This window comes from Magallana gigas, chromosome 7 (genome assembly GCF_963853765.1).
Source record: "Magallana gigas chromosome 7, xbMagGiga1.1, whole genome shotgun sequence".
Classification (NCBI taxonomy): domain Eukaryota; kingdom Metazoa; phylum Mollusca; class Bivalvia; order Ostreida; family Ostreidae; genus Magallana; species Magallana gigas.
Genome location: NC_088859.1, coordinates 18,754,330 through 18,773,249, shown reverse-complemented (window position 1 = coordinate 18,773,249; position 18,920 = coordinate 18,754,330). Strand labels below are relative to the sequence as shown.

General features: G+C 32.9%; 1 protein-coding gene across 1 annotated transcript; it reads left to right on the top strand.

The window, feature by feature from the left end:
* The first annotated feature begins 5,092 nt into the window (after positions 1–5,092).
* On the top strand, positions 5,093–18,277 carry LOC109617839 (G-protein coupled receptor 183-like). Its single transcript, XM_020064676.3, has 2 exons — positions 5,093–5,236; positions 16,418–18,277. The coding sequence occupies exons 1-2, from the start codon at positions 5,223–5,225 to the stop codon at positions 17,313–17,315; spliced, it is 912 nt and encodes a 303-aa protein (XP_019920235.3). The 5' UTR covers positions 5,093–5,222; the 3' UTR covers positions 17,316–18,277.
* The last annotated feature ends 643 nt before the right edge of the window (positions 18,278–18,920 follow it).

The following is an 18,920-nucleotide window of genomic DNA, read 5'->3' as shown; positions in this document are numbered from 1 at the left end:
ATATTTTGTACAAAATTACACCACGCTGTTATACAATAGAAAACAAAATCGATACAGAATAATTAAAATCAGTGACTATGACTTTTCATTAGTTTATTTAACCATACATAATGCCATTGACCGTGAATTTTCATGAATGTAATTAGATGCTAGTATCTTGACCATGGTACTATCGATGTTAATTGTAATCGCATAATTCAACCATAATTCCATCGACCATACATTGTCATTGAATGAATTTGTACTGACTTGACTACAACCGTTGAATAATCTTTTGTAACTCGGTCAGGAAATGGTGTCTTAAACACGTGTTAAAACACAGAGTGTTAATTTTGACACAAGAAGAGCGGGGAAAAGACATAAAACACTCGGGAGATATCCAACACAAACAGACTTTTTGGGGTTAATTGAGTATTGTATACTATAGAGTTTCAATAATATATAACATTCGCTTGCCATTGACATTGCCACTTTTAAGAGCGAGCATCAATAATATTATCACAGCTCACAAGTATGCAGCAGTATACCTTTTTCATGGCAGAATTGATAAAGTTAACATCATCGTGCGAATCATACAAGTATATATTGTTCCCAGCCGCAAAAATTCTTCCGAGAACATTAAGTGTGTGTGTGTGTGTGTGTGTGAGAGAGAGAGAGAGAGAGAGAGAGAGAGAGAGAGAGAGAGAGAGAGAGAGAGAGAGAGAGAGAGAGAGAGAGAGAGAGAGCTTGCCTTGCAAGTAAAGTGAATTGCTCCCCACATACATACACACACGAAAAGATGAGAAACTAGACTCTTGTTGTCATATAAACAAAGTCTTCCGTTCCCAGATACGTACATGCAGTTTTCTATATTAAAATACTTTTTTCATGTAAAAAAAAAAATAAAAGGAAAATGTAAAGGTAAATTTCAAAGTAAAAGAAAAATTGAAACAAAAATCAATTTCTGAGTTTCCTTCGACGACAGGAGGTTATGACAAATTAAACAAATTAGTTTGAACACAGTTTCATACATAGGGCTATCACTCTACAAAGTTCGGTTGTTCAATTCTTTGCCGTTTCTGGTGAGATATCGGTGAATATCAGTTTCGATTCTATGTATTTCTTGTACATTATCCTCGTGTATATAAGTGAACATAATTGTTTATCAGGATAACAAAAAAACCCCAAAAAACAGTTAAACCTATTAACACCTTGATTTGTTTGAACCCTGCCGAAGGGAACCGGAAATGACGGTCGACAAAATAAAACCAGCTGAATACATCTTCAATCAAATGTCTATCATTCATATAAGTTTTTTCAAGTACTTGATGTACCGACCAGAAGTTATGACGAATCAAACAATATACTTTTAACACTTCTACATACATATGTCTAATAACCCACACAGTTTGGATGTTCAAGTTCATCTCTAAGATCTCGACATCTTCCCAAGTGAAGGGTTTCTGATCCGCACTCTCCTCACAAGCCATGTTGGGAACAGAGTGGACCGAAAACGCTTGGCAAGCGAAGATGAGATCTCGAGGGAACAACGTTTTTGACTTGGTACCGGAAACGGACAAACAGAAGCAAATTTTAAAGAAAATGAACAAGAAACGCCAGAGGAATTTTATTGTTTACCACTTACATTATAAAAATTTCAGAAAAATCTGCCAAGTCATCTTTGAGAAATACTCTGGACAAAAAAAGTGTGGGGGGATATATCCTTTCTTTAAAATTCGCTTCTAAGGTATTTCGTTGGAAACGGAAGACCTTCGATATGCCAGCTGTTTGTTGGAGTTCAAATAGCAGCTTAGTTTGATAAAAATATATCATTTTTTATCAGAGTACAGCAACAGATGGGTTATTTCGCCCCAGTTTCCTATTAAATCTATTTAGTTGAATTAGATATTCAAATGGTCTTGAGATTCATGAATGTGCAACTAAATTCGTAAAAAGATTTGTGATACCTTTTCAATGATTTCCAATTTCTATCAATTTGGATAACATGTCTGTTTATGAAGGTGGCTATGGTCAAACTTTGACAAATGTTGATAATGAAAGGGGTGTGTTAGACGTCGACATTTCATAAATAGATCTAATAAAATAAAATACAGGTTATAATTCTGTATGACTCATATAATTTTTGTTTACTGAGCTCAATTGGGTAAAGTTTTCTTAAAATATAACTTTTTACATTACTTAGTTTTTTTTCATTTGCAAGCTGAACATGCATAAAATGTCATTCTAGTAATCAGTACACCAATATACATCCCGATTGATTAACTTTATTTTTATTGTAAAATAAGTTTGCTGTTATTTTCAAATACGTTGCATCCTTTCCTTAAAATCTTGAATTATAATATTTTGTACAGGTTTTTTTTTCTAGTTACTAGTATACTGAAACATAATCGGGATGAATGCACATTAAAGAAACGTAAACCAGGTCTAATAAGTAATATACTCAGAGCAAGATCTGCTGACATCTATAATAATGATATTTTCTGATATAATCTATATAAAATGACCGATACTAGTATCTGATGATCAAGTAAGTATTATTACTATCAGTATGGTTAAACCAGGAAACCTGCTTGCAAATATCTAAATACACCTTAGAAATACATGTGCCATATGATGATGATAGAAACTGTTTCGGGATGTGTTTTTGGAACCTAGATACTGATATTATTTTTAAGTATAAGTACCAGAAGATTTTTAAATCATTTTATAAGGAATATTTAAAATCAATCAATCTATATAAAAAAAGAATTGCAATCTAACTCTGACTGCTAAAACGTTTTATTTATTTTTTTTAGATTGTTGAATATTAGAGAGCTATAAATTAATCAACTTATAATACTGCTTGTTTACTTTCTCGGCAAATCAAAGGCAGTTTAATCTGTCCTAGAGATTTTCCAAAACCTTAGAGAATGACAATGAAAGATTTTGTGAGTGTTTTCTTCAAGGGATTCTAGATAAAGGTCTTTAATGACATCTTCATAAGGACGCAAAAGTTTTATAATTTCCATAACACTATTTTGCGATGGATTTGATATTGTCAATTAGATATTTTGGCAGGTGAGGTGACTCCTTTGGCATGCGTACTCGCAGATTGTTCTCGCTTGTGCTTTATAAACTCGAACCAATTCTTTTTCATTTGCATGATTTAATTTACGAAGGTCAAAAAAGTCGTTTAGAGGTTTTTCCCAATCACATCCCATTTAAGGACGTCGCTAATGAATACGTACAATACATGTAATTTGTTTTGTTTAATCGTTCAATATCTTCACCCTCCATGATTTGGTAAGAGACCTCGTGCTTCTGCGAAATGAGATCATAAGTTCTTTCGTTTTATTTAAGAAGTATAAATTTTGAGGGAAATTTTTAACTTTAAAGGTTCTCTTTCTGCACATATTTCGACTAAAATGGGTGTCATAAATATAGCTGACTTTATGGCGTTGGTATGGAGGTCGGCCACAAAATGAATGATTAATTTTGTGCCACACAGAGTTCCTTGATGTACCCCTTTATTGGTTTCATGTTCATCTTCGATTCCATTAAATGTACTAAGATATTTTTATTACCGGTATTCCTTAAATCAAAACACCTGCAACTGAAAGTATTATAGAATTTTCTCTCTTTTAAATTTTTCTGAAGCATACATATGATAGACGTTTTCCAAACATTCAGGGTCCTGTATACATTAGGATTACATTACATTACATTGTATTACATTACTGGTGAAATTGAAATATCGAACTTTCAGCATAAAAATCATCCGGGTATACATATACGAGGCTCAATACGTTAGCTTTTTTTTTTTTAATAATCAATTAACGATTTTTTTCTAAGGGCAAAGTACAATATCCGGGCTTGGTAAATATCATACTGGTCTCAATTTTGAACGTAAAAGTACCAAACTGAATATATTGTTGGATAACTAGTATAAGACAGTAAGACGCTAATCATGTTGCAGTGGTATAAATATGTTCAGTGTACTAATATGTTTGCTAGATGCAAGACTTGACGCTGCATACGATACGATCTAATAATGAATCATTTAAAGTATATGCAGACATTACAAATGTACTTGTCCTATTGTTGTCGGTTGTTATATATTTGAACCGTTATATCACTGTGCCAGACACGGTAACGAACGCTAGATGGTAAAAAATTAATCATATCTACTGTAAAAATTCTTTTATGATTATTTTAGGCTGTAAATGATTATTCAGTGAAGAAAACATTCAAATATTTTAACTTTGAATTTTCAGCATTTTCATGCATCGATGTACAGGGCTCTTCTTTTTTAGAAGATTAAAATGGTCTTAAAATTAGCCACAACCGTCGGCCACTCTTCAATATGACTGACTTGTTCATGGAGATTAGCTTCCATTTTCCTTTAAATTCCATTTATTTAAGCATTTTGCTGCCGTGATATTTGATATCTAAAAGAAAACTATGCAGACTGAATAATTCACCAATGTAAATGATAATTATAGCATCATTCTACATAATTTACATTCTCAGCGAGTTTATGAAAATCAATGAAGTCATTTATTTCTTGGTGACCTTTATCGCAGTAATGTGTTATTATTTCATTGCAAATAAACTATATTAACTCTTACTGACATTCTCATTTATATACAGTGAGACCAAAAGACATTGCTTGGTAACTATTCAAATGAGAAAAACCAAGATTTTCACGCAGATTAAGAGTTGCATGATAAAAATGTAAGTGATTTTTATATCTGGAGGTTATATTTTTCATTTATTTATAATTCGCATAAACATGACGCACTCGTTACCATGTACATGCAGGGAAATTAGTGATGGATTTATTATGTATCTGTAAATTTAGAATCAATGAACTTATTATCAAAACGTCATAAATTTCAATTGCAAAAAATTGCTGACGATGTTTTTCCGATGTAAAATCTTATAGAAAAATATGAGCACACTCATATAGAAGCAACACGTATCCATTCTTTTATAAATCGTTAATGAAATAATTATAGACGTTTTCGCTCTACACTGCAGATTGAGATAGAGGATTATCTGATTTTGAATGCTGAAACAGCGCAAATGATTTCTACGCTTTCAGATGAAAATAGATTACGTCAGAGAACGTTTCCCGTGATATCTCGTTTTGCATTAGCTGCCAGTGTGTGTGCTCTAAAAACATAGAGTGTTACAATAGGTGAAGTAGACCTTTGGCCTGATATACATATACCAGCTATATCATGCTACAATATGGGTAAGTAGACATTTTTTTTCTTGTATTCTATCCCTGGTCTTTTTTTTTTTATAAACCTCTAATTATATGTAAAGATTAGAAAGGAACAGAACAATTAAGTACAGGTTCACGTAAGAATCAGGCAATATCGAAATTTTGTGATAAGTGATAAGACGCAAAATAAAACGAAATTTTACCCAGCAAGAAACTGGGATGTTTAGAATGTATATGCCAAATTATTCTGAAATATTCCGTTTCGTTTTTGAATACGGGCCCGATATATTGACAAGGCGCTCAATTTTGACGCCGTGCAAGTCTTAGTAAAATAGCATATATTTTTATCAAATTACTAAAAACAGCAAACCTTACGAGAAAAATTGATTATAAATAGTAACTAAACTCACTCAGCACAATGATTTCCAATTTTAAAAAGTGTTGAAAAGTTTGAGTTTTGAGTTAAAATTGCCGTTAAAATTAGCAAATTCGAGTGAAATCTGGTTGTCTTTCCTTGTTGATTCACAATATCGTCGCTAGATGGCGTCTCGTTGCTACATACGCTAGTGCGCGAAAATGGAAGTTCGAGAAGACTACACGGTTTCGGGACACTACGCAAACAGTTTCACAAGTCTGTATAAAGCCGATCCAGAATAAACAACTCCAGTGACCCTTTGTAATTGTTGCAGAGACATAACAAGACATCTGCAAAGTTTAAAACTTAGTGATGGCCGACAAACAACCTGTCAACCCAGCCGCGGACAGCGAAGGAAGCCATACCCCACATTATATACAGGTATATTATTGCATATCCACGCTATACATGTTGAATGAAATAAGCTTTTTCAAACAGTGATATAAGTTAACTAACAACTGCAGTGAAGTTTTCGTTTTTATTGGCATATTTCACTACATGTATCGGTGATCATACTGGTTTTCCCCGAATCTATTTTTAGAACATCAAAGCGATTGATTTTGGCAATTATCCGGACACTCAAATATAACTGCATACTTTACGAATGTATGCTTTCATCTGTTCATTTACAAGTCTAATTATAAAAGGCGCGTTCTTATAACTTATATTCATATCTTGATTTGAATAAATGTACTGCAGTAGCCTTACACTGCCCTTTGTTTTCAGATACATTGAAAAATGATTTATCCCTACATGTACATGTATATTAGAAACTAATATATGTTCAATTGAAACAAAACACCAGTCAATCTTGAATGAAAAGTTCCACATTGTAGGTTTTTTTTACAGCTGTTTTCATTGTGGGGTAAAAATAAGGTGGGGTTTTTCCCCTCACTAAACTTGGGGGTATGGAACACCTGTCGGTATTGATGTGGATAAAAGTATATTATAATCAAAACACTTTCACTCTTTTAGAAATTTCTTTTTAACAATATTTGACCAATAATATAATTTTATAAAATAATTGCAAAGGTTAAAATAATGATTAGGTCATTTCCACCCCCTCAATATATACTGGTAATTCGCTGTGTTCCAGTAGAGATCCCCACCCCTAAATGTACGGGTACATGTAAATTCTTTGATACAGCTCATGATAAGACGTGGCGATTACTTTGGTATGCAAATGCCCGGGGGTTATCTTTTATCCCATATTTTTATAATTCATTGGTCAATTTACACCCCAACCCTTAACAATTATATTTGTTGCTGGTATTTGAAGATCTATTTAATTTATGTAATGGTTTGGCAAGTATCCCCTGTTGTTTTTCCCTATTCCAAACCATTCAGTGTATCATAAATGGTCATGGGTTGAGATCCCATTGCAGAAGTTCAAATCTTCTTTGATTAATTCATTTAAGATTACATTGATTTAATAGTGTCTAATAGGGTTCCACAATTGGCCCTACCTTCAATTTTACTAACATAGACCAATCCACCCAACCATCAACTTTCCCTATCTACTGATTCTTTCTTTTCAGACTGGAATAGGAATCAATGTTTTATCTAGGCTTTATTGACCTGACTGGTGTATTAATATTTATATGTTGTTTTACATTACATATGAAAAGTAACAATATTTCTAGTTTTTAAATCTTTCTATTTCAGGGCTCAGAACTTTGACAATCATAGACCCTGTCATAACATCAAACTGAACTGATGAGGCAGAATATATCTTACGGAATGTTTCAACAAGAGAAAAGTCGAAGAATGTGTTGACTCAGTGCTTAATCTGATTGCACCAGGGCAATCAGAGAAATTAAAACAATTGATTATGTTAGGACCTAAAACAACTCCAACAGATAAAGAGCTTACAAGCTACATGTATATGAGGAAATAACTAACTTTGAACTTCACACTCAAATTTTTTCAATGTCAAAAAACTATGTTAATATATATAACAGTAATAAGATGTACATGTATAACTAATTTATGTAGAAGATAAGTATATATGTATGTCCCTTTCTCACTGATTGTCCATTATACATGTATAGAAAGAAGAAAGAAATTTTATATCTCATTACTTCAAGAAAAATTATGTGTAATTAGCATTAAGAAAGACAAATTTAGCTGCATGGTTAATAACCAAGGAAGACAGAACAATAACTAATGATTAAGTTAATTGAATTTCTAATATAAAAAAAGAATCTCAGAATGCTATGATATTTATATAATAAGATAACTAGTGAAATACTATGTACTTATCATGATATATCATGATTTCATCTTTAATTACTAATATTTGTATTTATGTAATTACCATGATGGTAGCTACATTATTTGGACTACATACAGTGTTTTCCCCAGAAAATTTTTGATGCATGGGGGGAAATTTGAATATCCTTTATTCATTTATTTATAATACACAGTCATATATGTTTGCTGTTTTTTTTAAAAAGAGACATAAAAGTGATCGTTTTTCTCTAATTTTAAAGACTGTATGGCTCATTATTGTCGTGGTTGCCATGGAAACCAATGGGATACTACATCTTTAACATTAGAAAAAAGAAGAGGGCATTGTCTTCTCTTCATACCAACATTTTTGAATAAATGAATTGACACTGAATTTCTGAAAATCCTGTCAGATCTTCATACCGTAGTGTTTTCATTGTGTTTAAAAACTGTGACAGAGTGGATCTATTTTTAGTAACACAGCTTCACAATTATGCAAGATTCACTAAAAATTTTATCATTTTTTGAGAACACTTTTATATACTGTTCTCAAAGTAAATTATCATCTCAATATGAAATATATGACTTATCACTGTTTGCCTGATTCTTACGTGAACCTGTACTTAAGAACTCGAAACTGATTCCCCACGCCCTCTTTGTTTTCTTTGCACGTACAGCAAGGTCAACAAGGGTTGCATATGTGAAATATTGAATAGCTTATACTTCTTTCATCTCTGTAAGACATAATGGGTTTTTTTTCTAGTTGATATATTATTTATGATATACATGAATAAGGGTACATGTTTATGTTTATATACATTGATCTAATATTATCACAAATTATAGCATTATTAAGGTCTTTCGTTTCCGACGGGAAACCTTATAGTGGTGGTAGTTTATTTTTTTCTTCTTTTTTTTCTCCCTTTTTTGTTGGTAGAGTCTCTCAGAGATGACCGGATATATTTTCCTGATTTTTTCATGAATGACAGAAATTGATAATACATGTATCTCGATGTGTTTTTTTTTTCATTTCCGGTCGTCCTTACCTGACCCGTGACAAACACGAGATCCCAGAAACAGTACAAATTAATTATCTAAACTTTGTGGGATGATTGACCTATGTATGGAGATGTTTTTCGATTGTTTTGTTTGATTCGTCGTAACTTTCGTAACTTTCGTCGTCACAGGCGGTCCTAAATTTTATTTTTTATTTTCGTAAGTTGACATGGAATTAACGTTTCAGTATAAACAATTGCATAAATTATTTCATACATGCAATTAAGAATAAAAATAAAAATAAAAATTCTACTTCTTCCGGTAAAATATTTCATTAATATTATTAAGATTAGTATATTTTACAAATGTGTACTCGTGATTTCTCAGAAACAACACTATTTTTTTTTTAAAGGTAAAAGACATTTGTTTAAAGCTGTTTTTACATGTGTCGGTTTGTCGGCCGTTTTATCAGCAGTCACTACCGGTTCTCACCGGCCGGACCATTTTACGGGGCGGACCTTAAATTATACGACATGTCGTATAATTTAAGGTCCGCCCCGTAAAATGGTCCGGGCGGACCCTTAATGTTAACATTTAGGGTCCGCCTTTGCTCTAAAAGGGTCCGGCCCGTATAAGAAAAGGTCCGCCTAACATTAAAGGTCCGGGGTATATTTTTTCATTTATATTTTTTCAATTTCGACTAATTTGTTACAAAATACTTAGTAAGTGGTATTATTTTGTAATTCTTATAAAGGAGTACCTACCCGAGGTGAGTCAGTAAATATTCAGCAAATCCAGAGTTTTAATGAAAATACTTATACATGTAGCTTGGTGAACACAAATAAATCACAAAAATTATTACTGTTTAAAACTGGATTCTCATTTTAACTTTAGTTTTGCCGGTCTATCTTATATAAACAGGAAATGAAACTGATTGGTGTCATTAATTAAACAATGGCTTGAACCAGGTGCTGTATACACACACCACCCTGCAGGTGTGAGGGGTTCACACCTTCAGATGTTTGACTGTTTGAAATAATCATGTAAACAATGGACATTTCCAACGTCATCTTTTTGCACATCTTTCCAATACGATACACGCTTAAAAACGTTACCCTTTTTAAAATCAAATATTCTTTACAATTCAATTCCAACGGTACATGCAAGCGATATCATTGCTACTTTTTATTTGCACTAGGGCACAGGGGCATCGTATCCGCTCTTCTCTCTATGACATATATATAAATAATACCTTTATAGAGAAAGAGAGATAGAGTGGGGGGGGGGGGGGGATACGACGCCCCTATGACTAGGGCATATTATTACAGTTGTAAGTGAAAGTTATGCTAATTATTATAAATTATTCAGTTCTTCAATCCCTCTTTCTATTTGAAACTTTATATTTGGATAGGACTATAATAATCAAGGAAGGGGAGTATCCAAAGGAATTGATTTGCTTATAAGAAATTAAAAACATACATGTAAGATTAGTAAAAAGCCCTATTCCTTCGGCTGTATATGCATTTTGCTGCTGGCAAAAAAATTAAAGGGATCTGATTTTCTTCTTAGAAAAAAAATAACACAGGCGCTTGAGGACAGCCCCCCCCCCCCGAATTTAGACCCCTGGGGTAGTTGACACTGTTTTGGTAGAAATTCCTTTAAAGTCATGTACACAACATGCTCTTTTCATTTTCATTTGCAATGGTGGGGGGGGGGGGTACATTAATCGTTTATTTTCCACTAATTTTTAGATATTTAAAATTGAACATGTTGTGTACATGACTTTAAGTAAAAGAATTTCTATCCAAAAAAAGTCAACTTCACCAAAGGTTCAGACGGGGGGGGGGGGGGGGGGGGGTTGGGGGGTTGTCCTCGTGCACCCGTGGAAAATATTTGTGTGAAAAAGCCAAATGTTCACACTCCGGCAAAATGGTACTCTAGATTCCTGCCTGCTACCCCCACTAATATCATTCATTATTTCCCCCACATATTTCTTATTGCCATTAGATGAAAATCGATATCGTCAGACATAAAGGACAAACCTACCTTAATATTTTAAGATTATTTCAACGAAACGGACAACCGTTTGCAACGAATTTCATGCGTTTGTCACATTTTTAAAAGTCATAGGATAAAACTCAATTTTAATATATTCACTACTTCTTTTACTTAACATTACACTAATTTTTAAGGACACAATGCATGTATATATATAAATGTACATGTATCTGGTCTCGCCCCTTTAATTGAAATATTTTACGATGAAAATTATTTATATAAATATTATTACAGTTAATGTGTTACAACTCTGAGTACATTTTAAAAAAATAAAACCTTCACTGAAGTCAGTTTCATGTCCACTCCAACATTCGCAGTTCAACTGAAAAATATCACAATAAAAATCTATAACAAACTCACTACATTCATGCATGACTATGCAGTTCTTTTAACGAGGCGGACCTTTTCTTGAACTATAATATTGGGTCCTACCTCTAAAATGAAAGGTCATTTTTTGCAAACAGTATTTCAATGGGGCGGACCTTTTCTAAACGAGCCATAATATTACATCTAGGTCCTATCTCTAAATTAAAAGGACATCGGGGTCAATCAAAGCAAGTATCAATATGAAATTTTGTTAATTTTCTGCATTGGGTATTTCAACAAGTGGACCTTTTCTGTGCCATAACATTAGGGCCTAGCCCTAAATTAAAAGATTATAGGGATAAATCAAAACAAGTATTTATACGAATATTTATCATATGAATATTAATTATCTGCATTCAGTATTTCAACGTGGCGGACCATTTCTTTAACTTTATTATTGGGTCCTACCCACTGAAACAAAAGATCATCATTAAATTAGAGTCAATACAAGTGTCAACTTGATTAAGTATTTTCCTATATACCAATGATACTGATGCATCGAAGGATATGTAACTAGGCACTTCACCATCATGGAGAGAGAGAGAGAGAGAGAGAGTTATTAATCTATACCAATGCAAGATTGCTACTCTAGACACTATCCATTTGATAAGGACGTCAATATTTTACTCCATGGATATACAAAATTTTTCTTAAATCAACAAGGATTTTTTTAGGCAGTTTACAAATATATTTCTGCATTAAAGCGCTTTGTGATATAGAATTTAAACATTATCGATGGAGGCGGATTTATATTACTTATAATAAGACTAGTGTTTACTTGTTTCCAAATCCTTGCTTAATTACATGTATGCATCATTATATACATATAACAGTATTGTACGTTTGATTAAAGAAAGAGGGAATAAGTCTTTTAGAATAATGAGGTGATCGAATACTGTACCACAGTACGTACATGTTTACACTATAGTGTCAACGTATACCCTCTGTTACGGTAATCCACATCTGCGACCTTTTATTAATTATCTTAAACTTGTGATAAATCTACGTAGAGACGTATAAGTTATTAGACTAAGTATATTATCATAAGTTTCTGATCTACTGAAAATTAAACAAAGCAAAAGTTAAAAAGCCAATCTTAGTTGCGTAGAGCACTACAGCGGAGACATTTTTTCTCTCTCAGTTAAGGGGTGTAACACAGGTGTGAATGCCTGCAGGGCTTCTTTTACCCGTGTTTACCTGTCATGGAACCCTCTGCTAATACATATACACCGGAAGAGATTTAAAAACAAAGGGACTAAATGGTGTGTACAAATAATTGTCAAAATACTCTTGGTTTTCTTTTTTTCAGATTCTTAAAAAATTGGTCAAAATATCCGCTATGAATATTTTATATTCCACAAAGTAATACGCAAATGGCCGACTGGATTATGTAAACAAAGACATATTTAAAATACAAGTACACGAGCAAAAAGAACAATTACTTTAAAGCTATACACGCTATAATTTGCGTCAATTTTGAATAAAGGGGAAAATGTATGTGTTTGATTACTAATAAAAGTTACCTTAATGCTGTTAATTATAATGCTCAATTCGATCACGTAACAAATATATCAAATATTAAACAATAAAAAATATTTATTTTCCTGCCAGGAAAGTAATGCCTCCTTGTGAATATCAATCTATCACGTGATATCGACAGCTAAATTTAGTCTATCATACCACAACTGGTGAAGGGTCAACATCTTCATAATTGTGATAGTATCATAAAGGAAAGGATATTTTCAGTAAAGCATAAATTTGTCCGATATACGAGTACAAACAAAAGAAAAAAAATACAAGCCTGTGAGTAGATATGAATACTTCCTTTAAAAAAATGACTTAGACCTGTGTTTTTCCCCTATGTGCTATTTATAGATCCTATAAGTGTTAATGCAGAAGTAAGGGTATCGTGAATGACAAAACGTATTTTACTCATTATACATGTATGTATTTCAAATTAACTACTGTTAAGCATATTAAAAATCAAGTTGGATATTTAATTAGGCAAACAATAACGACCACCTAGTTCTCCGCGGACATGCGCAATGAGGTCGGTTTCGCTCTTCCTTCATCAATATTCATGAAAAGGTATATTTTCCTGGCAGGAAAATAAACAATTAAAATTCTATATCTTTGTAACGAGATGGAATTCACCATTGTAATTTACAGATTAAGGATAACTTTTATAAGTAGACAAACACATGCGTTTTCACTGTCATTCAAAATTGACGTAAATTATAGCGTGTATAGCTTTAAGAGAAATTTTAACAATGACTACGGGTAGGACCTTTTCTTATAAGGGAAAGCCGGACCTTAAATGTTAACATTAAAGGTCCGGCCGGACCATTTTACGGGGCGGACCTTAAATTATACGACACCGGCAGCATTTACTCGTCTGTTTTTTCACTGTTTTGATTATCCTGATAAACAATAGAGTACATTAGGTTAATGTACAAGAATGAAAATATTTAATTTTTATTGCACACTTTCGTTTTCCGTTTCCGGCTCCGAGACAAAAAAAATATTATGGCTTGAGGATTATTATTACGATTATGACTTGAACAACTCAATTTTGTGAGTTGAAAGACCTATGTACATGTATGTAGATTTAATTAAAATGTTTAGCATTACTTCCGGTTGTCACAGAGAGTACTTTAAAATAATTTTGAATGGAATTCCATTTTAGTACAAAGGAAAACAAATGCCATCAATGCAATGTAGAATGAACAAATGAATTCTACTTCTGTAGAGATATTTTAAATACCCTTACTAGCTTTCTTTTGTTCAAATATTGTAAGCGCGAAATCTCAGAATACGTAAGTGATAAGTTAAAGAAACTTTAATAAATGATAGACATCTGATTGGAAATATATTTAACAGGTATCATTTTGTTAACCATCACTTCCGGTTCTCAGCGGAATCGTTAAAACAATCAAATTTTTAAATTTAAGTTTTAATGTTTTTCTTTGATTGTTTAAGCTAGCCTAATAAACAATAATGTACATTATGAAAATGTTCAAGAATTTCATTTTTTTTAATTGAGCAATCCCTTTGCCTGTTTCGATCCAAAAAAATCCTTGTCTCATTGAGATCCCAAATTTGGCAAATACTTCAACGGCGAACTTGAAGGAAAGATAGACATGAATGAAGATACATATTATGTTTAACATGTTTTGTTAGAATCGGTGTTACTTCTGGTCGTCACAAAAAGTAGTTGAAATTTTTTTAATTTTTTTTTTGTAATTTTACATGAGCTTCAGTTCTGAAAATTTCTTTCACCTAAACCTTGTATCAATTATTCTTTTTTCTACATAAAAGAAACGATTTCTTACAGACCATTAAATGTTTATAAGAACGGAACACCTACTTATTGCTATAGCAACAAAAGTCCAGGGTTTTCTTTCGTAATCTTATATTAAACTTTGGATACCTTTTGGATCCTACTATTGGTCGGGGGATGAGTTTCATGATTTAAAGAAGTTATGATCTACACAATTATCATCATGATTCCTTTATTCATTATAATAAGAATCTTTAAAAGAAACTGCCAGATAATTACACCCCTTTAGAGCAAAGTTTTAAAATTCACATTAATTTGAAAAGTAACAAACCGCTTTAGACATGAGTTTGTGTTAGCAAGCATATAACCTTTAATATGATGGGTGAGATATTTACTTTTATGGTAAATTATGTTCGGAAGATTTGTTTTTCTACATGATGCATGTACAATTTAAGTGAGCGTTTTTCACAAATGCTAATTCTTAGTATATTGTATATTACCTCCTGGATAACGATAAAAACCAGAAGGAATTAAAGTACTGATAGTACTGAAAAGCGCTAATCTAGCTTGGTTCTAAAGGAAAGGACGAGTGCACTTAAGCTATAGAGAATGGGCCCTTTTTACAGTGCCGTTTTTATGTAGAAAATATCAACAAATTGCTTTTTTCTCGTAATAGTTAAGCACTGATGGATACTTCTGATTTATTTGCACGCTTAAATTTACCACAATTAGAATACAGTTAAAAAAATTGAGGATTTTTAAATGCCTATAAATAATCTAAATCCGGAAAATCGAACCGAACTCACTTGAATTGTGTCTATTTAAATCAGAGGGAGGAGACATTTAAATCAACATTATTCTGTTGGTGGATCGATTGGCGCGTTTGCTGAATTATACTTTATGCATTATTTTACGTCTGAAAAAAATCTAATAAAGCTATGAAGTTGCATATTACCATAGTGATCACACAAACATTCCTGACCATACAAAGTTGAAGGAAAGCGATTTAAAACGTGTCAATGTTTTACAGTGAGCACATTTGACAAACGTCTACCTGGATAGAACCCACGTGATTGTTTGAAATAATTTATTCCATGCGTAGGTTCAAACATGGATCACGCATGTAATAGCTTTCGCTTGCTATAGGAAAAACCTTGAAATTTTCATACGTTTTTCATTTTTTAGGTACCAGCCTAATGTAGTACAAACTTCTTATTTTTACAGTTTTCTAAATGTATAATACGTATTTTGTCTTTTTCACAAGTTTGTACTCGGTTAGGCTGACAGTAAACAGAGGCTTTGAAATGGTGGTCCTCGATTTACTATACAAAATCACGAATGTCGGCTGACCCCTACTATGTTGTAATTAAAGCTTCGTGCTTTTTTATATACAAAAATTGAGCGCTAAAGCTTGTTAATTCTTATGGAATAGATATCAATAGGTGATGTTAGAGGAAAAATATGCTGAATTTTAATTTTCATTTTTTCACTTTTTACCGGGGCCCATAAGTGCACTCGTCCTTTTACTTTGTGCAAGCTTAGTTAGAAGAATCGATTTGATTTTTCTATATTCCAGCTTCTGTTTAGGCATTATATTTCCTCATCACTGCGTGGCGACCCCTGCAATGATGTACGTAAGCCCTGCACCTTAGATTCACAATAGCCCGAATTTTATATTCACAATAGCCCCTGCAAATATGTGCGTAAACACCTGAAACTGATTCCCTAACCAGCTTAGCTATGTTTAGCGCTTGAAGTACCAATGCATAAATAATAAAGTTATTAAAGAATTTCCCCGAACCATTTTTTTTATAAAATGTCTTATATCAAAAAGTGATGTTATCTGTTTCTGCTTTATTTGCAGTGATCTCAACAGTACCTACAACAAGACAAATTCCTCCTCAATCGAAGTGAGTTGGATTTCAGAAAATATACCAGTTTATTTCAATAGCGAAAATGATCTTCAAATTTTGGTTGTCGTTATATCTATATTCGGAATAGTCGGAAATGTGCTCACGCTCTCTAAAATCGTGTTGGACAAAGCATACCATTGCACGGTGTTTTATGTCATCGGCACTATAATATTCACGGATCTTGTAAACTTGTGTCTTTATTTCATTCATGCAAGAATAAAAATTACGGACTTTAAGCTAGGAGAGCTTCCCTGTCAAGTGTTTCTGATCGTCTTTTATGGCGCCACTCATTCAAGCGCATCCCACGTGGTATTGCTGTTCGGACTCAGAAGTTACATGGTTTCAGAGCCAATCAAGTTTAACAAGATCACCATTCGAAACATATTTTGTGCATCAGCAGTGTTGTGGATTCTGAGTGCATGTTTTGCCGTTTTGTACTTCTTGCTTCGATATGAATCTGGCATACAGTCTTCGACCTACGTAATCGTAACATTCAGGGTCTACCTTATTATCATCCCTACCCTCCTGATTATGGCTTTCCACTTAAGGAAGATGCATAGACTCAAAAGGCGATCTATGAGCAGGCACAACGTTGAAACCAATCTGATCAAAATGTCTCTGGTGACAACTGTCGTTCTCTTTGCCTACATGTCCTCAGCCGTTCTGTTTCTGCTGTGTTATATTTTGTCGTTGTACAGTTTACGTAACTTGGAAAGAAACTTTCTGGTAGCTGCACAGTTCGCCTGGTTAATAAACTGTATTTTGAGCCCTTTTGTATATTTCATTGCGGCACTGCGCGCTTGTAACTGTTTTAAATACATCAAGACAACAATACAAGATAAATTATGAAACCTGAACTATTTCAATTCAGCTTTGATTTACAAAGAATTATCAATATGAAAAGATCAATTCAAAAGTCACATCATGTCAATATTAATGTGTATAAACGTTCATCATAATTAAGATACCTTCACCAGTTTATAATTTTCAATTTTTAGAATATTTGACTTAAGTATATATTCAAAAAATGTTATGAAAGGTAACATTTATAAAAGCCCCAGCGGTATTCGACTTCATGACTTCATGATTTGTAGTAAATGCTTCAACCCATTGCGCCACGTTATTAATTAAAAAGTATATTGGGAAAGAAAATATTTGAAAAAGTATACTTAAGCTTGATTTTCTTGTTTATTTCATTAGGATTTACGTCACAATATGGAGGGGTCCAAAATCACCCCTAAAACGGGTACTACATATTACGAAATAGAGAAACGTAATATATGTATCTTATTTTCTTAAAGGAACTTAAAACTCCTCTAACAATTTAATGACCATTAGCATCCAAAATTGAGGACCTATAATTAACCACTTTTCATTATGACATAACTAAACTCACGAAGTGATTCAGGAACAAAGAGTTTCTTTGTTATATTTATTCCTGCACCGGTATGTAATCTGTGAACTTGTCTCATGACTTCTTGAAATTCGTTTACGATATAATAACCAGTAACATATGCATGAATAAAAATAATATAATGTACAATACATATTTCTTATAACTACTCTATCCTACATACTAAGTAAATGGACGAGTTAAAATAAGTTTCCTTTCAAAAGCTCTGCGTGTAAACTAAAATTGTGTGCAATTCACATGTAAAATATCTCTTTGCACAACAAGAATAACAAAACAAATTGAATTGATGGGTGTGAAACGGGAAGATGATTTTGAAATCTACCGAGATATTGCGCATCGCGATAAGGCAGATGTTATTTTTATGGCTGCTGTCGATTAAGACTATTTTTATTTTGGTTAGAACATTTTATATATACTGTGGAATCATTAAATTTCGTGGGGGCCAATTTTCGTGGATTGCTTAAATTTTACAGGGTCATGGGGACGTAATTTCGTGTATTCTCTGAAACCTACAAAGGAAATATGACTTTATTACCCTAATTTATTAATTCGTGGAGGATGTTAATTCGTGGTTGAGAGGTACCCACGAATTCCACGAAAACTGAGCCACCACGAAATCTAATGATCCCACAGTACATGTATCAATATATAATAAAGAATGTATTTTTTTTTAATATTGAGAAAACCTTAAATACTGTGGAATCATTAGATTTCGTGGTGGTTCAATTTTCGTGGATTTCGTAGGTACCTCTCATCCACGAATTAACATCCTCCACGAATAATATATTAGGCTTATAAAGTCATATTTCATTTTGTAGGTTTAAGAAAATACACGAAATTACGTCCCCACGAACCTATAAAATTTCAGCAATCCACGAAAATTGGCCCCCACGAAAATTAATGATTCCACAGTATGTTGTTTTGTATTTGTAGAACAATGCTGATATTTTTATCTTCCTTTATAAACAGAGTGAACCCAATATGGGACCTATGAAATTGATATTGGTAGAAATGTGACGTTGTACACATATGCATGATAG